Source organism: Octodon degus, unplaced genomic scaffold (assembly GCF_000260255.1).
Source record: "Octodon degus isolate 3935 unplaced genomic scaffold, OctDeg1.0 scaffold00007, whole genome shotgun sequence".
NCBI lineage: Eukaryota > Metazoa > Chordata > Mammalia > Rodentia > Octodontidae > Octodon > Octodon degus.
Window position 1 is genome coordinate 30,065,891 of NW_004524583.1, and position 27,864 is coordinate 30,093,754.

Genomic DNA, 27,864 nt, shown 5'->3' on the forward strand with positions numbered 1-27,864 from the left:
GAATGCCCCTCAGCGCCACAGACCCGCCGCCCTGAGGAATGCCCCTCAGCGCCACAGACCCGCCACCCTGAGGAATGCCCCTCACTGCCACAGACCACCGCCCTGAGGAATGCCCTCTAGTGCCACAGACCCCCGCCCTGAGGAATGCCCCTCAGGGCCACAGACCCACCGCCCCTGCTCCCGCGCTCCGCGCCTTGTATTGCGCTCTAGTGATGCTTGTACAGCTGCTGCGGCTTGCACACCTCGCTTGTGGCATGCACCTCTCCGCTGGCCCCAGGGCCTTGTGCATGCGAAGCATGTGCTTTGCTCCTGAGCCATATCCCCAGCCAGCCTTGGTATGACCCATCCCTCTCTTTCTGTCCCCCTCAATGGGTCTTAACTTTTTATGTAGTCTAGACTGGTCCCAAACTCGCGGTCCTCCTGCCTCAGCCCCCAAATGCTAGGAGTGAGGGTATGGGCCACCATGCTGGCTCCTGCTTCCTATTTATGGTAGATTTTTTAGGCCAGTTTTGACGTCTATTTATATCAGTTATATGTCAATTTAAGCATGCTATAATACAGTAGTACACATTTTTCAAATCTGTCACATTTTATAACTTTGTATACACAATAATTTATATGCATTGTAGTTCAAGAAAGGAGACTCTTTTAAAAATGATCCTAGCTTTACACTGTCACAGGTGTGCAGGTGCACTTAGTCCCGTGCATTTTCACCATGGACTCCTGCGAGCCCGTGTGTTAAGGCCTCGTAGGCTCGGGATGCACAGGCCTCTGCTGTTCTTCACCCTCCTCCGCACCCCAGCTGTGGCTCTGTTCTCCATGCCTGTAGTGTTTCTTTTTGAGCTTGTCATTTGACTTAACAAGTTACAGTGTAATAAAAGAAGTTATCCAGTGTGTAATCTTTTGAGACTGAGTTTTTCCTCTTAGCTGGCCTTTGAGACTTCACGCAAGTCAGTGTGTATATGAATGGCTCATTCCTTTTTTCTTGGATATTCCATTCTGCTTTTACAGTCGCCTGTTGAGGGACACTTGCATCATTTCAATACGAATAGAGCTGCCATAAGCACTTAGGTTCAGATTTTTCTGTTATTGCGAGTTGGTTCCTTCTTTTCTTCCCTCCTCCCCCCTTCTCCTCCCTTCCCAACTTCCTTGCTTGCCTCTTTCTCCCACCTTCTCTTCTTTTTCTTTGTCATATGTTGGTGACCAGCCTCCAGGCCGTGCACGTGCTGGGCAAGTGCTCCGCCACTGAGCTATGTCCCAACTACATAAGTACTAGTTTTTCTGGGGTGCATACTCAGGTGTGTGATGTCTGAGTCCTGGGGTAAGTTCCTCTGCCAGGCTACTTTTTGAGAGTAGCTGTTTAAGAGCTCCTGTGCTTTCTGTGCTTGCCACCTCTTGGTATTGCCAGGATTTTTAAATTCTAACTGTGCTAATACCTGGAAATGTATTTTCACTGCTTTAATATGCATTTCCCTAATGGGTCATACTTAGGGATTTTGTATGTGTGTGACATGTCCTCTTGAAAGTTTTAACTTTTTATGTTAACAATTTCTGAGAAAATTTTAAGTACACAGAATAACAAAGGACGCCCTGTGGGCTTAGAATTACTGGACTCTGGGAAGGACTGCCGGGCGTGCGTGTCTGCTGTCTCGTGTCTGCCATACTTGCGTGGTGTTGGTGTGCTGGATGCTGGCGTTGCCGCTTCCCGTTGCCCTTCTCGCGGAGCAGTCTGCTGAAGTGATCCTGGGGAGCTGGGGGAGCTGTGTGCAGACCTCAGGGGAGTGTCCCTAGGTAGTAGCCCAAGGACTCTTTCTTAAGTAAGTAAGTAAAGGGTGGAACTGGGAACTCGAGCGAGCGATCTGTGCTGATGCTTCTCAGCCTGGGGCCTTGAAGTCGGTGTGAGAGCTCTGGTTGGCACGAGTGTCGTGGTGAGTACACTGAATCAGGCCGCAGGCCCCGTTAGCACTTCTCAAAATTGTGTATTGAGCAACTGCAAATTTTAGTAGCTTTTCTCCTTTATGTCATTTGTCTGCTAGCTCTTTTTCTTTCTCTTTTTCTTGACCACAGCGTGGTCATTAGAATTTATCAGGTGGAACTTTCCTGAAAAGTAAGGTATTCAGAGGATGAAAATGGTTTATTAGTTTGTGTTGTTGAGCCATAAATTAATTTTTCATGATGTAATATGGCATAATTTTGTTGAAAAGTCTTTTGTGAAAATTGAGAAACTTGGAGGCTGTGATGGCATCCTCTTTGTTGTCATCTGATTGCTTCAGAAGCAGCCCACGAGGTTCTCCAATCACATTTCTGGTGTGGCGAGGCAGGTCGTGGGGGCCTGCCTGCTCTGGCCAGAGGCCAGGGGTAGACGAGCTCTCCTCTACCTTGACAGGTCTGGCTTGCAGCAGCTGAGCAGGAGCTGAGCCTGCAGGCCTCACCTAGCCCTTCCTCCATGGAGTTGCCCGCGCTGGCTTTTGGCCCTGCAGCAGCAGGCTGGCCAGTATGCAGGCTGTTCAGACTTCCTGAGGGGCCATGTGAGTCATCAGCATTGACCTATAGCGCTGACCTAAAGAACACAAGGATGTGTGTTCTTCGAGCCACTGTGGTATGTGGGAAATGCTAAACATGGGATGCGTGGTGCTTTCCTCCTCCTATGCCATTTTGATGTTCTTATAAATAAAACTCGTTGCTTGGTGGTTTCATAAAAGATTATAAAAATAGAAAAGAAACTACATAAACACAACTTGTAATTGCTGTTGTTGATCAGAATCATTGAAGTTTTTAAAGTACCTTGCTTTTCATACTTCATGCTGTCAAACAAGTTCTTGTTTAAAGAATATGTAATAATCTAATATGCTAATTTTATGCAAATACAGTGTCTTAAATTATCACTGTCAGCTTTATTTTCTTCAGTAATTTTTGGTTCTCTTTTCAGGATGTGAAGTAGGATAGCAATTCCTTCTATATTAAATAGAAATTAAGCAAAACAGTTGAATAATGGTTATTGGTATACTAAATTATCATTACTGTAATTTTAGTAGTAAACTACCTAGTAATATTTCTGAGGCCCCTTTATCATTTATTCAGATTCTCATATTTCTTCCTGATGTCTAAGCAAAATCTAGCTTTAAGAGTCTCTGTTCTTTAAATAATGTACTATAAAATACCACATTAAATAATATAAAATAATATAAAAAAAAGAGTCTCTGTTCAAAATTGTTTGAATGAGACTAGAAATTTAAAATGTTACTAAGTGAGATGGAGTCATTAACAGGTCATGTAGCCCACTGGAAGTCAACACTCAGCTTCTGCACACTCCCCACTACAATAGCCCCTCAGACGCTTTCTTTTGTTTTGTTTCTCCTGAATTTGAGGCCTTGCGTTCAGTCTCCAGCAAGCATGTGCACACGCATAGAAAGATAAAAGTGGATGTTTTTTTGCCTTTTGTTTCTCTTCATCTAGGAAGTGTGTGTTCCTCTTAGATACTCATCTTTGGATTGGGTCTTTTAAATATGCAGGGTGTGACTTTTTCAATTCTTTATATGTTCTAAGTAGTAATCATTTGTCTTAAGATTTTTTCCCCCACTTTGATAATTTTTTTTACTACGCAAAAACTTTGTAGTAAGATGAAATCCCAGTTGTTAATTCTTTGTAGTATTTCCTGTAAGTCTGTATTTTGTTCATGAAGTCTTTGTCTATACTGTGTCTTCAAGAGTTCTACCTGTTTTACCTTCTAGCAGATTTAGTGTTACTGTTTTAATGTTTAGGTCTTTGATCCATTTTGATTTCAGTTTAGTACATGGTGATAGACATGAATCTAGTTACAGCTGTCACCATGTGGAAAGCCAGTTTTTCTAGCACCATTTATTAAAGAGGCTACCTTCCTTCCAGTGAATGTGTTTGGCCTCTTTGTCAAAGATAATGTGGCTGAGTGTGTTCAGACTTATTTCTGCATCTTCTGATTTGTTCCACTGATCCTCAGGGTTTTTTTGCATGAGAACTATACTGTTAAAACAGTTTTGTGCTATAATTTGTCAGGGATTGTGATGTCCCCCTGCCTTTTGTTGTGGAGAATTGTTTTTGCTATTCTAGGTTTCTTCTGAAATTTTAAGAGTGTTTTCTCTAGTTCTGTGAGGTATATTAGTGGTATTTTAATTGAGATTGCATTAAGTATATATAAAAATTTTGGAAGTGTGACCATTTTTACTATATTGATTGTTCCTATCCATGAGCAAGGGATATCTTTCTATTTTCTGATAACTTCTTTGATCTTTTTCAGAGAACTATAATTTTCAGTGTATCAATCTTCACTTGTATTAGATTGATTCCTAAGTATTACATTTTTTGGTATGCTATTATGAAGGGTATAGTTTCCCTAATTTGTCTCATTGACTTCGTTTATACAGGAATACTGTTTATTTTTGAGTATTGACTTTGTATTAGCTATACTCCTGAATTTGGTTGTTAAATCCAGAAATTTTTCATTGGAGATTTTGGGGTCTTCTGTGTAGAGTATCATCTGCAAATAATGATGATTTTTACTTCCTATCCTTTCTCGTTTTTTTTTCTCTTGTCTAATTCTCCTAGCTAATATTTCCAAAAGTATATTAAATAAGAGTGGTGATAATGTATATCCTTGTCTTGTTCATAATTTCAGAATGAAAGCTTTTAATTTTTTACTATGTAGTATAATGTTGGTTGTTGGTTTGTCCTAGATGGCTTTTGTCAGATTGAGATAAAGACCATCTATTCCAATCTTCTGGGTTTTTTTTTCTTTTAAATCCTGAATGACTTTGTCAAATGCTTTTTCTGCATCTATTGTGATGATCTTGCGATTTTTGTGTTTGCCTCTGTTGATAATATATATTACATTTATAGATTTATGTGTGTTGAACCATCCCTGCATCTCTGATATGAACATATATTCAACATCACCGGTCGGTCATTCTAGAGGTGCAAGTTAAAATAACACTGAAATTCTATCTCATCCCAGAAAGAATGCCTCTTGCACTAAGCTCCATCTCCAGTCCTAAATGTTTCTATTTTTACTTTTAGAGACAGTATTTGAATTTCATTGAAATTAAACAAGGTTAAAAATTGATAACTGGCATTAGAATTAAGAAGCTCTCTACATCTGAAAAGACTCTCCTCAGGACTGCACAGCTAGACTGTGTGCAAAAATACAAGCCACAAAGCCTAATGCTTTTCTCGCTCTCGCCGAAGTCACAGGCCTGAAATACACACTTATAAAAGGCCCGCATTGGGCCAGTGAGCCCTCAGAACTGCTAAACGGTGCTATTATAAGAGAACAAATGGAAAAGACTGTTACTACGCAGTGTGTATAGGAAGTGACCTTGAATTGTATGCGTTGCTCATGGAGTAGAAGTTGCCAGAGCAACTCAGCACTTCTGTCCAGATCCGGCAAGGGTAAGGACATACCTGTTCCAAGGAGGAGTGTGTCTCCAGGTTGGTAGCAGCATTATCTGTGCTAACATTGAACTTAAAAAAGCAGGAAAACCACATGCTACCAAAACGTCCATCAGTGCTAAGTGGTGAAGTACCTTGCTGTATGTAACATAGATGGTTTTCACAGTTCTGAGGGAAAGGTACAAAAGTGCTCATCCTTAGTGATCTCGTTTTAAAAATCATTTTTCCTGTACTAGAGAATGACTAGTTTATAAGCAGATCCACTCTGGTGCTAGAGGTCATAGTGGTCACTGGTTTTGAACATTACAGCGGGCCAAAGGGGTGGCTCCTGAGGTGCTGGAAGTGCTTTTCTTCTAAGCAGTTACATAGGTGGATTCACTAATGTGCACCCAGGTTTGTATATTTGTATACTTCCCTATTTCCATTCTTATAAGTCACTCATTGCTTAAAAAAACCCGTGGAGCCTAACCCGGGGGTGCGTGCGGGCAGCACGCCCCACCCGGGAATGCTAACGGCAGCCGGAATGCCTCGAAGTTAGCCCTAGTTGTTCCTGAAGGCTTTTCATTTTCATGGATTGGTGCTCTTACTTGGTTGTTGTGGTTTTAGTATTACAAGGGTGTTTGAATATTTGAAAGGAACAGAAAACAAACAAACAAAAAAAATCCCACTTTCTTGGCTATTAGGGTAGAACTAAACCAAAGTGAGTTAAATGTGAAAATCTGCCAGTGTATAAAAATGCTTAGAGAACTAACATAAAAAGGCAATCTTGAGTGTTTTAATCTCAATAAAATCAGTTTTCTGGAAATATTAAGAAAAAATGTTTCTGTTACATTATAGCATAATGCATTTAGGTTTTAGTAGGTACGACCCTATTAGTCCAGCAAGAATGTTTTCAGTTTAGAGTAGTGCAGGGCTAGTAGTCATGATTTCAGGTTCGTTCGTTCGTTCGTTCTTGCTTGCTTGCTTGCTTTCTGTTTTGTACAGGGTCTCACTACGCAGCTTGGACTCCTAGTGACCCTCCTGTCTCAGCCACCCCAGCTCTGGGGTTACAGCTGCATCACCACACCCAGACTCGGTGGCCAGCACTGCACGAGGCCAGCGCAGCATGTGGCACCGGGGATCGGCCAGGCCCTTGTGCTTGCCAGGCAGGTGCTTAGACTGCCAGCTGTCTCCCCCATCTTCTTAGTTTCAGTGACTGTTATTCCTTTGTCCTCATGACCCCTCTAGCGTTGCTCTGTTCTGTCACGGGTTAAATTTGTTTACATTTAATTTCTTAGGATACTGTAGTGTTCTTTCTCAGCCCATTTTGTTTTCACATTTTGAAACAGACTCTTATTTAGTTGCTCAGGCTGGCTCGGCGTTTATAATCCTCTTGACATCTCCTCTGGAGTAGCTGGGGCTGTCGATGCACAACACCTGGCCTGGCACTGACCACTTTATCAGTTAATTATGCTGAAAACGTTTGAAGATACTGACTACATTTATTTATTTCCAGCAATATAATTCATGGTATAATAAATTTATTTGAGTGGGTACTTGTAATTATAATTATAATTACTAAAGGGTACATCATGCTGTAATAGAAGTTTCAAATTTTTTTCTTAATATTTCCAGCAGACTGATTTGTTGAGATTAAAATACTAAAAATTGCAATGTGTATAAACAGCATTATAACGGAACTTAACAAAAAGGGGATGCAGATGAATGTCCATTTTGTATCTGTGTATTCAAATGGCTAGGATCGATACACAGTTACATTCCCTTAATGAATAGAGGGATTTGTTCTAATGGTGTTTGTAAATAGGATATCAAGTCTGCATCTTGTACAGCAATTAACCACTAGGAAGAATGTATACAATGTGTTAATTATTGAAACTGTCCTACCAGTTTGGTTTGAAACCGTCTCATTGCTATTTGTTTCTCAATAAATTTATGGAAAAAAAAAATAAACAGCATTTCAGCGCACTTGGTTCTGCTCCTGCTCCTGAGGCCTCACTGCGGCGTCAGGTCTGGGTCTGCCCTCGCAACACAGTCGCGGCCCACCTGAGCTCCTGGCCGTCCCTGCCGCAGCCCCCGCTGGGGTCGCAGGTAGTGCCCGTGTGACAGGTGTTACTGTGCTTCACACTGCCCGCTGGCACGTAGGAGGCTGAGGCCAGAGCGCATGAATTCCAGGTTAGCCTGGGCGGTGTGCCAAGTCCAGAGCCAGCCGAGATGACGTAGTGAGATCTTATCTTAAAAAAAAAGTTGAATATTTTGTATTATTAATAATTTTATTGAGAAACAAATAGCAGTGAGACAGTTTAAAATGGATTAGTAGGACAGTTTCAATATACAGAGAAAGTAGCTGTATATCTATCCTATTTTGAATATATAGATACAAAATGGTCCTTCATTTGTAGCCCCCTTTTTTTGGTTAGTTTTGTTAGAGATGGATATTCCATTGCCATTTAAATATTGTAGGTCCATGAATTCAGTAAAATATTTGCAATGAAAATATCCTTGGTAGTAATTTTTGTTCATTAGAAAAATTTTGTTTAAAATATATTTTGTTTAATTATGCTGTTTCAATTTTTCTTAATATTTTTCCTATGCTATAACATGGCTGTCAGTCACTGAGTATATCTTCAGCCCACATAATTCTGCACTTTTATGAAATGAAAACAAAGTTCTTTAGAAATACATTCCTGTTCCTCCTCTCTTTTCTGTTGTACTTACATGGTAACACGAAGAAACAGTTTATAAGGGCAGAAAGATACATTTTATTAAATTTAAGATGGCTTCAGTTCTAAGACACCAATATTTAATTTATGTAACCGTGTAAACTAGGACATATGGTTGGCTATCTTCAGAAATAAGGTAAATTCTGATTTGAGCAAAGTTGAAATGAAGAAAAGGTTAATTTTTTAATTATTTACGTTTTTACTTTTGCTTTTATGAGACAGGGTCTTCCTGTGTAGTTCAGGCTGTCCTGGAACTCGCTGTGTGGTCCAGGGTGGCCTCCAGCTCGTGACTGGCGTCCTGCCTCAGCCTCCTGCACCCTGGGGTTACAGCGTGTACAGCCGCCATGCCCAGCGGAGCAGTATTTCTCTGCCTACCGCAGCTGTTTTGTCTGGAGTTCAGGTTGGGATCGCTGGCTTTCCTAGAAGCCCACAGGAGACGCATTTGTTTGAACTCTGGTCTTCCTTTTGCTGAAATAGTGCTAGAAGCACGTCCTGACCATGGGACTCTTTCTTCCTCCGGGTGTGGCCTCATCTTGTCGCCCAGGCTTGAGCTTCTGGGCTCGAGTGAGCCTTCTGCCTTGGTCTCCCCAGCACACTGGCGCCACAGGTGGGGCGCTGTTGGAGTTGGGTAAATGCTTTCCTGAAAGGTGATAGGGGAATTTTCAGGGGAGGCTTGTTTTTATTGCCAGATTTGAGTGCTTTGGGTAAGGCACAAAGCGCGAGGCAGGCCAAGCTCCATGGTGCCTGCTCTCATCCTACTGGATGCTCTCCAGAGTGGGCCCTTGCTTCTGAATTTTGGGTTTTCTCTTTGCAGAGTATTCATCCTCTGTTTAGTTTATAATCTAAAAAATTATTTCCTCAACCCTAATTTTTTTCACAACGAATCATCTTTCTCCCTTTCCCCATAATACTACCTGTTTGTTTCTTGGCATTTCTTGGGTCATTTGGAGTTATTAATCAGTTCTTTGCATAAAATTTATGTCCCTAAGGTTCTGTGGAACCGCCACCCTCAGGTACTCAGTCGCTAATGCAGTGACTTCTCTTCAGTTTATTTGTTAAGACTCATTCTTACTGTTCCTTAATGAATGGTTTCACCTAGCGCTGGCTCTCCTGGCACTGTGGCTGTAGTTGTGTGTGTGTGTGTGTGTGTGTGTGTGTGTGTGTGTGTGTGTTTATTTTGGTTTCTGTGCCATTCTTGTAATCCCACAATGCCTTTTTTCTTTCTTTTTAATGTATTCTATTATTGAAAGAATACTGAAAGATAAAAATAATGCTCTAAAAAAAGAAAATAATGCTCTATAACTCTTAGAAAGTCCAATATAATCATTGCCTCTTTTTGAGGATTTCCATTCTTAGCTTAACTGTGCACCAAAAACTTTTTTTTTCTTTCATTTTACATGTTTAGTACAGGGTCTCATCCCGCAGCTCGGACTCAGAGTGATCCTCCTGTTTTCAGCCTCCCTGGCACTGGGGTTACAGGTGTGTGCCACCACGCCAGGACTCAGTTGCTCGTTCAGGGCGCCCTGGGGCAGGGTCGGCACAGCATGCAGGACCAGTGATAGAACCCTGGTCCCGGTGCTTGCCAGAGTAGGTGCTTAGCACTGAGCTGTGTTACCAGTCCCCCAAAACATTTTTGTGTTCAGTGGTAATTTTAATAGGCATGTGATTTTATTTACCACAGTGATATACACTTAATTTTTGCAGGTGTCCATGTAGTCTTTATTATTTTCATGTTAAAGAATAATACATTGGGGGCTGGGGAGATGGCTCAGTAGAATAAGCGCTTACCTGACAAGTGCAAGGGCCTGAGTTCAATCCCTGGTTCAGCAAAAAAAAAAAAAAAAAAAAAAAAAAAAGAATAATACATTGTATAGGTATCAGACACCCCCATCCCCTGGCACTGGGGATTGAGCTGGTAAAGCTGTTTGTTTGGGACAGGGTCTCTCTGAATTGCTTAATCTGGGCTTCAGCCTGAAATCCTCCTGCCTCAGTATCTCAGCAATGCTAGGATCGTAGGTGTGAGCCAGCATGCTTGGTGTAAGTTGTGGTTTTGATGCACCATTTTCTGTTATATCCCTGCTGGATAATTTGACTTACTTCCAGATTCTTTACCTGTTTTATGAAAAAAAGTTGTAGGAAAACATACTTCATTCACAAAACATTTGTTTCTGGTACATTGTTTACACAGGGGCTGTTTCTAGGTGTGCCATCGATTACTTGTACAAGGATTATGAACTTTTTGGTAAACAGTACCAACTTTTCTAGAGTTGTTTGAGCCATTCTAAGGATTACCCAACCCCTTTTGGGTTTGATGTGGAAAGGCCTAGTTTAAAGCCATTCTATTTGAAGTATGGTGGCTTGTTTTTTTGTTTTTTTGGCAGAACCAGGGATTGAACTCAGGCCCTTGCTTTTGCCAGGGAAGCGCTTATTCTACTGAGCCATCTCCGCAGCCCCGGTGGCCTGGTCTTCCGTTCGGTATTGGAAGCTGGGGCATTCTTCTGAGACTGCCATTGGATAGGGTCTGTCTGTGGAGGTCTCCTAAGAGGGCATGAGGACTTCAGTTCACCCCCGGCAGTTTCTTGACAGCATCATAGAGAGGCATTTGAGGGTGTGTCATGAAGAGGCGAGCCTGATTCCTTAGGCAACAGGAGGAGTGAGAGACAGTAGGGAGGGAGCACAGCTTTAGTGGAGGGAGTGGGCTGGCCTGTTAACTGGGTAGGGCCAGCTTTACTGGCTTGGCCAAGGTGGACGAGGGCCTGGTTAGTCCTTATCTTAGTTCTGGTTTTGCAAGATGACTCCTGGAGGAGATCTGAATCACTTAATTTAGTTTCCATGAAGTGATCATTTCTGCCTGGGTAGTCTCATTTTTGGAAGCTGTGGTAGAATCCAAGGTAACCCTAGGTTTAGGGCAGTGACTGGAGATTTCTGGCCACTCAGTGGTCTCTTTAAATGTCTCTCTTATCTTGACACCCTTAGTCTTGGGGGGCTGAGGTAGGTGCTCTAAACTTAGAGTTAGTCAACCTTGTATTACCCACTCTTAGACTGATATTTCCTAAATAATAAACATGCCCACAAGGCCTCACTCAGTTTTTAAGGTTAACTGTTGGGTGTCCATAATCCTAAGGGAAAAGTCACTGGCTTTTTTGTTTTTGTTTTTATTTTCTTTAACAATAACAGCTTTCAAGTCCCTGATTGCTTCAGAAGAAAACACAAATAATGCTTTTGTTATCAGGTTAAGTGCTCAGGAGTTTGCCCCTGTGGTGGTCTGTCGTGGGAATATTTATTTTAATTATGGTATCTAAGCTACCTCCAAGTACACAATGGTAGCATTGAATTGAATTGCGTGATGAATGTCCCATTCTTGTCTGTCAAGAACTGCAGAATTAGTTGATTTAGTAAAAACTTCCACATATTTAATGTTAGACTTCGTTGGAGGTGTGAGAAACATAGGAGTTAAGTGTGAGAATATGTGTGATTTGGGGAGCAAACCCAGGTCTTATGGAGCTAGGCAAGTGTCCTCCCACTGAGCTACACACAGCCCTTGGATTTTAAGGAAAGACTTGGAGCAGGCAGCTGAGACAGGCGTATTGGCCATGTGTGGGGCAGCTCGCAGGCTGGAGACCCGGGCTGTCCGTGCTGCAGTCTTGAGGCCAGCTTGCTTCTCTGGCAGCCCTAAGGTCTGCTCTGAGGGCCTTTCAGCTCATTGGATGAGGGTCACCACACGCTGAGAGTGGTTTCCTGTACTGCTTAGGTCAGCTTGTTGTGGCTATTAGCTGCTCCTACAAAATATTTTCACAGAAACATCTATATAAGTGTTTCTTTTCATTCCGGTCTTTTTCTTACTTCTTTTTTTGGGGGTGTTAAAATTGGTACTTAGGACGTTACACATGTAAAGTGTGCGTTCTAGCACTAAACTGTACCACAACGCTAAACGAGCATTTGATTAAGTAACGCCCCTGTAGCGTTACCAAGTCAACATATTAAAACGGACCTTCATACTGAGTGCGGGCCTGATGTGTCAGTTAGTGCTCACTACTAGAGAGACAGGCTTAATGCAGATGTACATGAGCATAAGAGCTTACAAGGCTCACAGTGGCTGCCCGAGAGTCTGCTGTGAGAAAGAGCTGTCTGCACCGCGGAGAGTGAAGGATCGGTTAGCGGGCCGGTGCTAGCTTGCAGAGTGGTCTTTGGGAGTCCAAGTCAGGCGCCAAAGGCTCTGTGCTGGAAGCTGAGAGACACAGTCCAAGGTGAAGATGGATAGTAGAGCTTCTCCAAAGAAACAGAAGCTGGCCCTCTGTCGGCTCCCATTTATTCCATTTCACAGGCCTACTGGTTAGTGCTGGATACCCTGAGTGGGCCTTCTGTCCTAAGTAAATTCCTTGAGCCACACCCAGAAGTATGCCGATCCAGTTCAGTTAGGCGTGTGTTTCTTACTTAAATTGGCACTAGGATACCTGATCAGTGTAAAAATTGACTAAGTAACTGGTTACCTGTTTAGACCTGCAGAGCTTAGATGCTAGTGTCATCAAATGCCCATCTGAATGTTCCCACTTCTGGTTCTTACAGGCTGCACCTTGGTGGCAAGAGTCCATGTGGAGATGCTGCAGCCTGTGTATTTATTCAGCTTGCCTGAGAGGGCTGCCCTCCTTCATTTTGAGGAATTCAGTGGGACAGTTAAGATTGAGCCTGTCTCCTTCATACTTATTTTTAGTGAGAAGATCTGTATATTGGCTGAATTGTGTATACTTCATACAGAACCTGATTATTTAGAATTCAGGCAAGTGCACAGCTGTCACCATAAGGAAGAAGGCAAGTATTGCCTTCTGATGTATTCCTTGTGCTCTGAGTGAAAGAACAGAGAGTTCTTGGAGTAAAATTACGTCCTGATAAATCCATGACTGTTGGGCTGATCCGCTTAGCGCACGCCCTTGAGGATGAAGACTAGTGGCTTGCCGAAGCATCTGTCCAGTGTCCTCTGTGACAGTTCATTTCTTCTGTTAACCTGTATAATTCTTATATAAGTAATACTTACATAAGCATAGATGTCACCTCGACTTAAGTTGAAAATTTCTTGCCTGGGGTATGGGGTTGCTCTTTTCTGTAACAGTGCTTTTAGAAAGCAAGCAATGAACAAGAGCTGAATCAGCTAGAATTGTCATTTGATGTCTCTGTGTAACTTACCATCTGTTTTAAAGATTTTGTACATATTGTCACACATATAAAATGTGGCCCATAATAGTCTAAATTCTGCATACCATACCGCTGTATAACATTTAAGCCCAAGCTGAAATATGTGGTTTAAGAGTTTTTGTGTTATTAACATTTATTAGCTGTAAATGGTGTGATAAGCCTGTGGCTTCAAGGGTGCCACCTAGCCTGGACAAGGTCAGCTTAGCAGTGGTAGCCCCAGTGCTAGTCACAGACAGTGCTGCCTGGCTGTAGCACTGAGCATTTTTTGTTATTTCTTTTAAATCCAATTATATTGATCTGAAATGTTTTAGTATTTTTTTGGTTGAAGGTTAGACTGCTCAGATACGCATGGTACATTTGAACAAATTGATAGTCCAAGTGGTATGGTCCTAAGAGGAGCACTCCTGTCTACCTCTATAGCCAAATACCAAAGTAGATTTTCTTTTTGGTTTTTGGAGACAGGGTCTCGATACGTAGTTGTTCCCATTGTGGCCTGTAGCACAGGCTGACCTTGAACTTGTCATCCTCCTTAGTCAGCCTTCCCAGTGCTGGAATTGCAGGCATGCACCACACCTGGCTGCATCTCCTTTAAATACAAACTATTTTCACTTTGAAAAAGCACATTGTGGGTGATACGATTTTTTTTTTTTTTTCCATTTTACAAAGAACTTAAATATTACAAAATCTTCCAGAAGTCCGGGTCAGATTCAGTGCCGTGGCTGAGGTTCTGCAGGGAGGCAGGGAGCCGGATTTCACAGGCCAGCAGACACTGCTCTAGTCACATGTGCTTGCAGCAGGAGACATGACATGGGTCTCACTAGAGGCAGGAACTCCTTCCTGATTGCCACCCTTGCTGTCTCATCTTGGTTGGCCTCATCAGTCATCTCCTGAAACTCCTCATCGGTCAGGTTCTCGCCCAGCTCCTCAGCCACATGTGCCAGATTTCTGAACAGTGTTGTCCTGGTTTCATCATCATCGAAGAGCTTGAAAGCCTTCAGGATTTCTTCCTTGGTATCTTTCTCAGACATTTTCTGGGTCGTCATGGTCAGAAAGTCCCTGAAGTTCACTTGTCTGTGCCCTCCTTACCAGTTTTGCTTATCATTTTCTTGATTTCTTCTTTCTTGGGCGCAAAGCCCAGGGCTCTCAGTGTCACCTTTAGTTTCTTTACATTGATGGGCCTGGTCCCATCTGCATCAAAGAGCTCAGAAGTTTCCCAGACTTCCTGTTTTGGCTCTTCAGTCAGCTCTGGCTTAGGACCCATCCTTTTTCTCGGAGTGCTTGACACCATGTTTGCCATTTTGCAGCTGGACCCCGATAACGATATTTTAACTGGACTTCGGCAATCAAAGAACTTTCTATAAGTAACAAATGAAATCTGTAGCTTTGTTTCATTCTGTGTAATCTAACATTTATTCTGGGGCTAATATAGTATCCAAAGCTATGGGGAATTTAGTTGTTACCTCTTAGAGGGCCTCGTAGTGTACGTCTTGGACACAAGCGTAAACAGCACATCATTTCTCTTCTGTGAGAAACCCAAAGTATGAGTGATGAGCAGAATGAAAGATGGTAGAAACCGGGGAGAGATGTTTTACAGGGGAATGGAGTGGGAGGGAAGGGAACAAGAGACAGGACAGAGAGGCCACACCATGGAAATGTCACGTGTGCTGTGTCCGTGTGGCAGCTCCCCTTGTTGAGTATAATCACTGTGTGCTGTACATGTGTACTAATAAAGTTAAAAATAGTGTAAGTCTTGGAAACATTCACAATACCTAGTACAGCACTGTGAAAATCTTTTAAGGACTAGTAAGTGACAATGACCCAGCAGCTTTCCTTGAGCTTGTTACCTAATTTTAAAATTCTATTTATCTTTAGTTTAAACTAATTACTTTCTGAAAAGGTATTGAGGGACATCATCTACTTAGATTCTTCCACTTAATTCATTGAGCGTCACAGGTCATTGAGTTTATTGCAGACAAAAGTCATTTTGATTTCTGACTATATTACTGGAATTTGAGTTGTTGGCCACTTTCTCTGGTTCTGAGCAACTGTGTGTGTTTCCTAATAGACACAGACTAAGGACTGAAGTTTCTGAATGGGAAGGTATACCCTTGCTGGGCTGTTTTCCAAAGAACTTGTACCAGCGGCCTCACCTCCCAGAGCCTTGGAACACTCATGGCTCCCTGACTTGCCCTTGACATTATTGGACTTCCTAAACTGACAGGTGTTTTACTTGTTTACCTAATTCCCAAAGAATCTCAGTGTCATTGCATACATCTAGGGACCTCTATTTTCTTTTACAACTTCTTTTTTCTTGGATTGCTTGTCTTACACATGAGAGTTACATATTTTGGGTACTCATTTGAAGTGCTATATTTCCTAATTTGTTGTTTATCCCTCTATTTTCTTAATATCCTTTAATGAACAAAAGTATTATAATATAGAATAACAAATTTTTTGTTTTTTAAAAATATTGTTAACCTTTTATGAGGCCATAAAGTACACTTTTATTGTCTCTTAAAATTTTTATAATTTGGAATTTTCCATGTAAATATTGAGTTAAATTGGTGTTTATTTTTATAGAGAAATCAGAGGGCCAGGGATGTAGCTCAGTGGCACAGCACCTGCCTTGCAAGTATAAGGTCCTGAGTTTGATTCCGGGTACCAAAAAACCCCCTAAACAACAAAAACCCAATCTATCTATATTAGTCTGTAATTCTTTTTTAAGAGTAGGAAAATTTGTTGGGGAATAGAATAGCTCCTGAGGTACAGGAGAGGCCCCAGGTGGGCTGCCAGTCTACTTCTGCCAGAGTTTTATAGGGCAAAGTCACGCGGTGGGCGCAATGTTGGTCGAAGCTGTGATCAGCTAATACAGTTGCAAGTGCGGCTGCCTGGTCCATGTTGACCCAGTAGCAGCAAGACCATGTCGGTGACATTATTAACCTTGATCAGTGATCAGTGATCTTACTCTTAGTGTAGGAGAGGAAGGCCCGCCTCAGTGGGACAATGGGTTATTTGTACTGTCGATCTCAAAAGAGTGGTACCAGTCATCTCTGGCTTCCGTTTATCCCTTAGGAAAGTATGTAAATGTGTTTATTGTGATTTTAATTTTCAGCTGTGTCTCCAGCCCCAGTTTTGATGTGTTCTCTTCATTTCTTGCACTGACTCCGTCTAGAGTATTGCCCCCTTAGAAGAGGTGTTCTTGCCTGCAGTGAAGGGAGAAGGGGGATAGTTTCCAGCTAGCTGCTTAGAGCTGAAGAAGACTCTCCTCCAGAAAGCTAATCTGATGGGCTTTGGATAGAAATTATGTTGCATTTTAGTAGTTATAAACTCTGTTCGAATCTAGTGTATCCTGGTAAAAGCCTAGCATATTTTTTTGTTGGTTCCCTCTGCATGATAACGTGGAGTTTGACAGCTTGTAGGAAAGAATAAACAAAATTTTCCAAGAAATTAAAGCATACATAGTCAAAGCATGAACACTATAATGAAAAGGCAGGTTGGGGGAGAAAGCCAGGACGAGAAGTTGCTTTTTTTTTTTTTGTTACCAGGGCTCACACTCAGGACCTTGGGCTTGCCAGACAGGTGCTTAAGACTCTGAGCTATTTCCCCAGGCCCAGACACGGCTTTGAAGGCACTGGAACAGCGGTTGTAAACAGCTGGCTCTTAGACCCCCTTTACTGAAGGAGGTTATAAAAAGTCTGCTATTTTTTGTCACAAGTCCTTCTAGTTTTAGCTGAAAGAAGATGGACAATTTGGTGATTTTGAAGAACATTTTTAGCTAAGGAAGGAATGATTCTTGTTGAGATTTTGTAGGTTCCTCCATAGTATTTTAGCTTCACTGAACCTTAATGGTGGTCAGCTACTGATGTGGCTGGAAACTCCAGAAGGTTCAGAGATTGGAGCCCCCTTTTTAGCTAGTTTTTATTACTGTGGTTTTGTTTTCATAAATCTTTTGGTTATACTTTACTGTTGAATGTTTAAGACCACATTAAAGTTAGGCCTTTGTTAATCAAAGTTAACCTCTTGCTGTTTAATCTCTTGTAGTTAAGTCTCCTCAGGTATTAACCAAATCACAGCAATGAACATGTTGTTAGACTCCCAAGTTATTGTAAACCCAGCCTTGACATCATTTTATCAGCTGGCAACCTGGGTGGAAGCGTGTCTTTATCTCTCCTGACTCTTACCTAGCAGCCGTCTTAAATTGTAGACATAATATTTTAAAGATCCAGAGCTGGGGAGATAGCTTGGTGGTCTAAGCGTCTGCCTGGCAAGCACAAGAACCCAAGTTCAGTCCCCAGTACCACATCCTATGCGGGCCTCAGAACCTGGAGTGTGCTGTGCCAGCTACTGGAACTGGGCATGGTGGCACATTTCCGTAATCCCAGTACTGGGGAGGATGAGGCAAAAGATCACTATGAGTCGGAGCTGTAGAGTGAGACCCTGTATCAGATAAATAAATAAACAAATAAATAGCAATTGTAAAACATATTTTAAAGATCCATAAAATCAAGAAGAAGAAACAATTGTTGAGCTCGAAGCAAACACCTACAGACGTTGCCAGTGGTCACAGATTGAAAAGACAGACAGGTATACTTAAGACAGTTGTTGCAGACCAGAGTGTAGTCAGAAGTGCTTGGCCAAGTTAACTTACACTAATCCTTTTATAGTTTTAGGTTTGTAGCCAGAGATTAGTCAGAACTTCTTTATAGGTCAATTAATAAAGATCTCTTGTAATAAGAATCAGAAAGAATAAACACCTTTTATACTTTTGAAAGCAAAGTAGTTTACAGACTCTCAGCTAGTGGCCTATCTGATGGAGCTATCCAGCTATTCAGGCTCGCTCTCTCTCTCTCTCTCTCTCTCTCTCTCTCTCTCTCTCTCTCTCTCTCCAGCTTAATGTATTTTAATAGTAAACTTTCAGGAACAGCACAGAAAGACAGACAACATTAAAAGCATGTACTAGAATGTAAGACAGCTTAGAAAAGTATAGTGACTGGATTGAATCCACTATGTGATTAAAAATGCCACAAACACCGTTTAGTTGCTGTCAATAAGAAATTTACTTGTTATAAAAAAATCCAAATGCTGGCGTTTTGCAGAAAAATTTAACAGATTTTTATTTATAATTGTTACCGAGTTGAAGGGCTGAAACTCGCTCACTCAGCATTTTTGGTTTGCATTGACACTTTACATCCCGCATGAAGATAAAAACGCACACACAAGTGAACATGGAAAACTGCCAATACCTGATTCCTGTCCCCTATTTTCCACTTGCATTCATATACTTAGGTACTTTTCCCCCACGGGAAAAAAAACCAAAAACCAAAACCCAAAAAACCTAACATTCAAAACTACCAATAACAGAGAGAAAAGGAAAAACAAATTTTCGAGAATGACATGTTTCCTGCCATCTCACGCACGTTCTGCACGTCTGCGGCGTGCTAGCTGGCTGTCTTTTGGCATAACTGTGACACGTTTGGCGTGGATGGCGCTCAGGTTGGTGTCTTCAAACAGGCCAGCCAGCGAGGCCTCAGTGCCCCTGCAGAGCACCGATCGCTGCGCTCTGGAAGCACACATCTGTTTTGAAGTCCTGAGCAATTTCTCCAACCGGACACTGGAGAGAAGTTTGCACATCAGTTCAGCAGACTTCTGATAACGTCCAATTTCACGGAGTGTGGCAGTCCCGGGCCTGTACCGATGAGGTTTCTTCACCCCTCCAGTAGAGGGCGCACTCTTACGAGTGGCTTTTGCAGCCAGTTGTTTCCTGGGCGCTCTTCCACCCGTGGATTTACGGGCAGTCCGCTTGGTACGAGCCATGGTACAGGGACCTCCTTACCCCTTCTCGTTTGGCTGGAGCTCGGCGAGCGAGAGATGTTACTGGCACTAGAGAGCAACAACAGCTCAGCAGCAGCTGCGAACATAATTCTAAAAAAGCTTTACATTTTTTAAATGAGATTTTGTTGTTGTTGTTTGGCAGCTTATCGTGCGCTGAGGGCGGGGCTGGTGCGGCATGTGGTGCTGGGGATCGAACTGCGGTCCCCAGCGCTGCCTAAGCTTGCCTAAGCAGGTGCTTTAGATCACTGAGCTATGTTGCCAGCCCCCAGGCGTCTCATAATTGCTTTGATAGCACAACCCCTGTTTTGATAGTCACATGTCATTGTTTCCTCTAGAGATGTAGGCTGTTAAAGGTGACTCTAACTGTTTTGGGGGGTAGTGGCAGTGTACAGAGCAATTTGGGGTGTAGAAACAGACTAAGTGCACTCTTAGAAACTCAGCATGCATCCTGAGCAGTGGGGCAGGAAGGCCTTCCAAGTTTCTAATCTGCCCCGCTGCAGAGGCCTACCTGTGAAAGTTTCTCCTTGCTTCGAAAAGAAATAAGGGGGGAAAAGTGTCCCTGTCTGTCCTTGTTACTCTGTGCCCAGTATGAGGTGTCCCTGGACTTCATCCCATACAGTGGCACACAGGGTGCAAGCAAGTGGCCAGAGCCAGGTTAGCTGCTCCCACCCTGTGCCTGGGCCCCTCCTTCATGATCCCGTGACCCTTGGGCCATGCTCAGCTGCAGGCTTCCCCCTTCAGAACCGCAGGTGGCTGGCCTGGGAGGATGTTCTGGAGAGAAGAGAGAGGCAGTCCTCTAGGGGCTGAGGCCATGCCGCTCTCTTAGCACCTGTTTCTGTTAGCTGTTAAAGTGTCCTTTGCAATTTAGCCAGTGAGTTGACATCTTTCAGGAGGACATCTGTTTCTCTGTGGAAGAGAAAATCGTTACTGACCAGTATATTATGCACACGTTGCAGGATTGAGAAAATTTAAATCAGGGCAAATCATGGAAGAGCACTTGTCTGAAAAGATAAGGACTGTCTTTCAATGCAGAGAAAGCCTAAACATAAGGTCATTCTGACCATTTTCTCTCTCTTACAGTTCAACTCTAGTTGTGAGCTAGTATCATAATGTAATCCCCTCTTCATTTCTACGGGGTAGGCAGGCCATGTTGGATAAAGGAAGATATTTATTTTTTTTTATTATTTTAATGTGGTCTAGAGGGTCTCACTACACAGACTGGACTCAGAGTGATTCTCCTCTTTTCAGCCTCCCAAACTCTGGGATTACAGGTGCACGCCAGTCTCGATCGCTGTCTCAGTGTGCCCCAGGGATGGGGCTGGCATGGCTTGTGGTGCCGGGGATCAAGCTCAGGTCCCCGTGCTCTGCCTAAGCAGCTGCTTTAGTCCGCTGAGCTATCTGGCCTGCCCAGATACAGCAAACTATTAGGCCACTCTTTCTTCAGTATATGAGGGTTGAGCAAATTCATCATTTAAGAATACATTCCAGACGAGTAGGAGAATTTGACATCAAGTTTCCTAAAAACAAGGGGGGAAAACGTATCCTTTAAAATCTCTACTTGGTTTTTATGTGCCCTTGCGGTGTCCCCACGGTGACCTACTCCAGAGCAGGTGGCCACTGTCTAGAGAGTGACCAAGAGATAGGTCAGGCTCAGTTACCTCCCCGTAGCAACGTACACGCACCCCTACTTTCTTTCAAATGTCCAACTCCAAAGTATGTTTCCACAAGCTCAGGCTCTGACTGCTTCCCGCGATGACAGCCTTGGCTGAGAAGGAAATGATGCTAGCAAGACTAAACCCGTAGTCAGGAGACCTGAACTGCTGCTTCCAGTTCTTTGGAAGAGTGAGGGGAGGAGGGAGGGCAGGTTGCAAGTGGTGAGAGGTCACTTCCCAGCCTGAAAAAGAGGTCATCTCCAGAGGTAAGTAGCGGCAAGTAATGACTTGGAAAAGCCCTGCTCTAGGTCCTTCAGGAAAATAGTCACCGAGACGTTTGTGTTACCTCCCTGCTCACCCAGGCAGTCGCCTTTAGTGTCTCTGTAACACACTTATGAAGCCCACAGGTCATAGCCTGTACTTATTATTACCTGGCAAGCACAACTTACACGTTTTTGAAAGTATTTCCTTCCCTACACACATAAACAATAAATTGTACCCGGGACACTAGGTAGGGACATTTCATGTGTATTTTCCTGGATGAGCAAAATTCTGATGTCATATCTGACCCAGAGAAAGGGTGTGTTCCTCATCTAAGATGGCTTCCTTGTCTTAGTCATTACAAATGCTCATTGTCTGTAGGCCAACCTGAAAGTTCTTGGCTTTTGGATAGGAGGGAAAGGTTGAGACAGACGGACTGGGACTAAAGCCTTGTCAGAGTCTGTCTGTCTGTCTGTCTGTCTGTCTGTCTGTCTGTCTCTCTGTCTCTCCATTAGAAGAAATACGCCCCCCGCAAAGGAAAAGTACAAAATGACAGAAAAAAATCAGAAATTAAAGCAGTGCAAAGAAAGTTTTTTTTCCTCAGGCTCAGAGTGAGTTTGTGAGTCAGTTTGCCTGAGATTTCACTCTCAGCTTGAAAATGCAGGAAAGGGAAATCTCAAAAGCTAAGATTGTCTCTTCACTAGTGGAAGATCAGACCAAAAAAAAAAAACTGAGGGAAGAACAGGAATGTTTAAAGAGTGAAGGAGAGGGGAGAGGGAAGCATGCTTTAAACATGGGTGTTATAGTGGGAAGAACTGTGTGTGTGTGTGTGTGTGTGTGTGTGTGTGTGTGGCCAGACTGTCTCAGTGGCTGTTGTCCCCCCAGATTTGAGGCTGACAGCTGAACTGTTGCCATTAACTGGCTGAGGATGTATCAAATTTATAAAGGTCACTTACATTTTATAAATTAGATTTTATTTAAATTTTTCTTTTTCATTCACATTTTAGTTAGTATTAGAGTCTAGTAGGGGATATTCTAACCTTACTGTGCCTAGTGCTGGTTGTCTAGATAAGGCATTAATAGTAATAGCCAAACTGGTCAAACAAGGAACACCAGTAAATTCAACAATTAGCAAATCCATACACAAAACAGTAATATAGAACCTTGTTGGTAAAAATAAAATGTCCCATCAAAGAAATGTCATAATCTTGTTTTCAACTTAATTTTATCATCATTTGATAAATGTAAGGTATAATACAAAACAAAAGACAAATATAAGCATAAAAGACATCAGCAGATGGCAAACACGAACGATGGTTTTGATTACCTAAATGAATCAAGCTCACAAAGGCTCCTGTTATCTCAGTGGAACCTTCAAATGATAGAAAATAAAGTAGCGCCCAACGTGCTAGGTGTCACATAACACACATTTATGTTTCCTGAAGTCAAAGAACATATTCTAAGGAACAGTGAAGGTTAGGAGTAGGATAATTTTGGGTGGTAGGTATGGCTCCTGGGAGACATGAAGGGGCCTGGAGGAGCCGCCCTAAATTGTCAATGTTGCTGTTTTAGAATTGACAGTTGATAAAGCAAGTCCTCTTACTATCATCTTTTGGAGAATCTTGATTCTTCACTGGCACTTTTTTCAAGAAAATTTTATACATAATCAGTTTATGGGATTCCTTAACAAATCCTAGGGACATAGGTATAAATGTGTACCTGTATGTGTCTGTGTTTATATGCATACATGCATGTATAGTCCCTCCTTCTATGAATTGAGAGTGCCTGAAGTGAGCCTCTAAAAGATACATACATAACACCTGGATCTTGATATTTGAATGCCATTGTCTAATAACAAGAACCAGGTCTCATTGGAGAACTGGCTGCTTCCAGGGTAAGTACAAAGTAATACTGTGAGACATCTAGTTTCAGAAAGTAATGATATTTTTTCAAGATGACAGATCATGTTAAAATGACCTGCAGCCCTCAAAGGGTTTCAGTTAGCTAAATCTGTGGACAGTTTTGACAGCCCCATAAATACTGGCAGTCATTGATTATTGTAAAAAATAGTAATGGGTTATAACCTGAAATCTGAGAATGAGTGGATGCATTAACTGGAAGATTGGTGGGTAACACAGTTTGATATAGCTTCAAAGTACCTACCTATGAAATACTTATTAGCTGCAAAGAGGAAAGAGTGGCTTATGCTCCAGTGGAGTCACATCCCTGGCGTCTACCACTGTGATCGGTGACCAAGGTGAACTTCATCAGTCATAACGCGTGGCCAGCCGGGAGGGTACGGGAAGAGCCCAGCATCTCTTCCGAGCTACTGTTGCTGGCATGGTTACTCATCATTTATTCTGTGTTAAAGTGTCTTGAGGTGTGACGAAAGCAGAACGCTGCACAGGTCATACGTGAACAGGTGAGCGAACTTCACAATCGGACTCAGCCGTGAAACCCCCTCGGAGCTGGGCGTGGTGGGCGCAGCTGTGGTGCCAGCACTTGCGAGGGTGAGGGGTGCAGGCTCCCTCGCGGCCTGGGCTGCGTGGCAGGGCCTGGTCTCCAAGTACGGAGCAGAGTAACACAGCATGAGGGAATCGCACTGTCGCTCTGGAATTCCTTGATTTGATTCTTCTTCGTCGCATCAGGAATTACTTTTATCTTTTTAAAATTTTATTTATTTATTTATTTATTTATTAGAGAGAGAGAGAGAGAGAGAGAGAGAGAGAGAGAGAGAGAGAGAGGTGTGTGTGTGGCCAGCTCAGCCCACCAGGGGGCGGGGCTGGCTGGCATGTGGCGCTGGGGGATCGAACCGCGGTCCCTGATGCTCTGCTAAGCTTGTTCCAAGTAGGTGCTTTAGACCACTGAGCCATCTCTCCAGCCCAGGAATTACTTTTATCTTTGCTTGATTTTGAGCTTTCACTAAGTCCAGTGAGTTATATTCTATGTATTTTGATATGTGGCTGTTTGCTCTCATATTTATAGTATCCGTGTTGGTGTAGGTAACGTTTCATTCTTCTTACTGCTATGCTGTTCTGTTTTACCTGGGCACGGTGAGCTATACATGCCTGTTATCCCAGCTACTGGGAGGCTGAGGCAGGAGGATTACAAGTTAAAGCATAACCTGGACAACTTGGTGATTTAATGAGAACTTGGGCCTGTCGCTCACTGCAAAGGCCCTGGGCTCAGCCCCAGAGTCTCACCCACGCCCAGATGCACATCTTGAACCTCCAGGCACGCACGACTCTCCTGTCTCAGCCCACAGAGTGCCGGGATAACAGGCTCGGGCTGCTGCACCCCGCAATGACTTGCCTTTTTATGTTGTGAAATACTAGCGTGGTTCTGAATAGCAGTCTGTACAGAAAGATGCATTTGGAGCCATGTTCTGTCCCTGTGCTCCTTGCGTTTCTCTTCCCCACTTTCAACCCCATTGGTTCATGCCTGTAAGAGCCAAAGTGAGACTGCAGCATCCCTGACAGCCCTCCTCTCAGGCGTGGCTTGGCCTTGTGCGTCATATTCTACCTTCCTCCAGCAAGCTTGTTGTTTCTCGGATGTGGTTGTGTCGTCACACCGCCACGCCTCTGCGCGTGCTCTGCCTCTGGGGGAGCAACGCTCCCATTCCCGTTCTTACTGTGCCTACCTGGAATCATTCAGAACCCCTTTCCGCCCTTCCTTGTATGGGAAGACTTCCTGTCCTCATCCGTTCCCCATGTGCATTTTATTCCTCTGATGTTTAATCGTTCTCGCCTGTCAATTCACAGTTCCTACAGCATTTGGCTGTTTTGTAACCTTTATGATGTTTAATTTACAGTAAGGACACATAGCCTTGCCCGCCTCACTACACTGTGAGTTCGCTCTGTGACAGGGGCTTTATGTTTGGTTTCTAGCTTCTAGTCCAGTCTCTTGCACACGTCAGTTAGGGACTACAGAGATTTCAGTTCTTTTCCAGCATGTTTTTTCACTCCACTTCTCACTCATCACATGGTAGAGGCCCGTCGTAGTAGAATATAAATACAGATGATCCGATGCCCGCGGTCTTCTCGTTGTTGGCCTTTGCAGGACCTCCACCTTCCCAGCCGTATTTGTACACCACCCTTGTAACTTAACAACTGCCTGTAACTTCTGGAAATTAGAATGTCTCATTAAAATTTAAACTTTGTAAATTTCACTTTATCATGTTTAGAGAAAACATGATATCATGTATATAGTCTGTAAGCCTAGAAAACCAAGGCTGTGTTATGTTAGGTTTGTTTTCTTACTTGAAACTGAAACTTCTTGCCCATTCAGTCTGTTAGATTGAAAGAAATTGTTGTACTGAAAGTAAATCCCCCCAACAGCCTTTTAAAAACCTTAATAAGCTTTAAAATTGTCCTTTGTTTTGTTCAGAAGGCAAGCTCAGTGACCTTCCAAATTGCATTTCTAAGCTGCTTATGTTACATTGTATTCTCTGTAGATTATTCAGCAGATTATGTTAAAATGCAAGGCTTTATGTTGGTGGATCCCTTCGTCCACCCATCTGTTACTTTCCTTTCTCCCTCTCTGTTGCCTTCACCTCCTGCTACCTTCCGTGTGTTCTGTCTAATCATAGCTCACTCTGCAGTATGCTACATGCTTGGAAGAGGAGTGCGGATGCAGGGCAGGCGTCAGACTGCAAATGAGGGGCTTCTCTAAGGGGCTTCAGAAACTGCTGGTGGAGCACGAGGCCTGCCGTTGTTCCCGGGCCTGATCCCCAGAGGCAGGGACCTGTGGGAAGCCCTCCACTTATTTATAAAAAATATTGTAATCCCGTCACTCAAGCAACTGAGGCAGGAAGATTGCTGTGAGTCTAGGCCAGCAGGAGCTATATAGTGAGACCTCGTTTCACTATCCCCCCAAAAGAAACCAGGTTAAGATGCTTACCTTACTCAGAATGAAGATGAGTGAATCGTAAGTGGACCCGGTCATGAACTTTTCCATAGTGAATATAGCCATGAATCTTCACTGAAATCAAGGAAGATACAGTATTCCTCTGCATATTACTTCTAACATAGTTTACCTATTTCTGAGCTTTGTAAAGAAAAAATAATAAAGTATCACGTGTGGCTTCTTTGTCTCACAGACATAATGGTGAGACAAACATAACATTGCATTGTTGTGGTATTGTATTTATTTATGTATTTTGATGCAGGGTTTCACTGTGCAGTACAGACTTGCAGTGATCCTCCTGTCTCACCTTCGCTAGTGCTGGGATTATAGGCCTGTGCTACCATTTCCGGTTCCAGGCTATCCTGTGTGTATATGTACATTCTTTTTCCTTCTTTCTTTCCTTTTTCTTTTCTCTTATCTGAGTTGTTCCTTCCCTCTGAACAGTTTCTTTCCCTTTCACGTTATCTGTAGTACCTTTCAGATTTTATTTACTTTTTCAGGTTCTTACACTAGAGAGAAAGTACAATGTTTACACATGCAGGTCTGATTTTATTTCACTTAAGAATATGGTCTCTAGTTGAATTTACTTATAAAAGCTTCAGGCTTATCATTTCTTAATAGCTGAGTAATATTCCATTGCATAAAAATACCACATCTTTTTTATCCATTCCTCAGTCGATGGGTATTTGAGGTGCTTCCAAGATTTGGCTATGAGAAGTTGTGCGGCTGTAACATGGGTGCGAAGTTTTCAGTTGTTCTGGAAAAATAACCCGAAGGGCACTAGCTGGGTTGAATGGGGCCTCTGATCCTGGTTTTCTGGGGAATCTCCACACCGACTTCTCAGTCACTGCAGGAGTCTGCTCTCCCACCAACAGTGAAGCAGGGCGCCTTTTCCCCACAGCCCCTCAGGCGTTCGTTCCTGGCTGACTTCTGATGCATGTTTTGTACTGGGGAATGAAGCAGGACAGAGTTCCTGTCTTTTACTTGTGAGAATTAAGAGCCATTACAAGGTCTGGAAAGTCTCCAGCTGTGTGCCTGTTTGTTGAGTACTGCATGGCATGCTGAATATTCAAAGTTTGTGAAGACGATGTAGTATCAAATACTTAAATATGTTCATTTTTTTTCTGTAGAGAACTCTTTCCTTTGAGTATAGAGAAGTTAGAAATTGAAGCTGGTTTGTCTAGCTTTAAATTGCAACAGATTGAGTTAAGTACATATTGTAGAGTGTTCAGCATTTTATTTAATGTTTTATGAGGCTTCTTGTTAGAATGCATGATTGTGAGATTTAATAATTCTGTGTTTTCCCTTCCCTTCGGATTTATATTTGCTCTGTACTGGGCATCCAGTCCGGCACACTACTGCCGAGCTGTGTTTCCTGCCCGCCCTCCCCTTCTGTTTAGAGACAGGCTCCCTCTGATGCCAGGCTGGACTTCACTTTGCCGACCTCTTGAATAACAGGGATTGCACTACACTTGGCTTGCTTAGTTTTATAAAAAGCAGTACATGGCAGTGTCATTTGAAGAGAAAAACTCTGTGTGTGTGTGTGTGTGTGTGTGTGCGCGCGCGCGTGAGCGAGCACACGCGCGCTTGAGACAGGGTCTCCCTGCCTCAGCCTTCCAAGTGCCAGGGTGGCAGCGTGCAGCACCATCCTCTGCGGGGTTTTCTTTTCTGACAGATGTGCAGTTGATGTAGGTACTCGTAGTTTAAAAACGTGTAGGTGTTCTCGTCTGACAGGTTCTCTGTCTAAAGTACAGGTTCTTCATTTTGGATGGCTGATCTGCCTTTCAGAAAAACGTAAGACATTTTTAAAGTTTCTTAGTGAAATTTCTGATGTATTTTAACTCTTTGTTCCAGGTTGTGCATTGTAGCGTGGATGCTGCTGC

The 27,864-nt window shown here is 42.9% G+C and overlaps 2 protein-coding genes and 2 pseudogenes across 6 annotated transcripts in view; 1 reads left to right on the forward strand and 3 right to left on the reverse strand.

Annotated features, from left to right (window-relative positions):
- Positions 1-2,803, reverse strand: part of LOC111811989 — a 111,743-nt pseudogene extending 108,940 nt beyond the window's left edge.
- Sipa1l1 (signal induced proliferation associated 1 like 1) overlaps positions 1-27,864 on the forward strand; it is a 367,745-nt gene that overhangs the window by 156,610 nt on the left and 183,271 nt on the right. The window lies entirely within an intron of this gene.
- LOC101574045 lies at positions 14,008-14,592 on the reverse strand (annotated as a pseudogene).
- Positions 18,741-19,145, reverse strand: LOC101567535 (histone H3.3-like). Its single transcript, XM_023703473.1, has one exon. It carries the CDS (start codon positions 19,143-19,145, stop codon positions 18,741-18,743), a length of 405 nt encoding a protein of 134 aa, XP_023559241.1.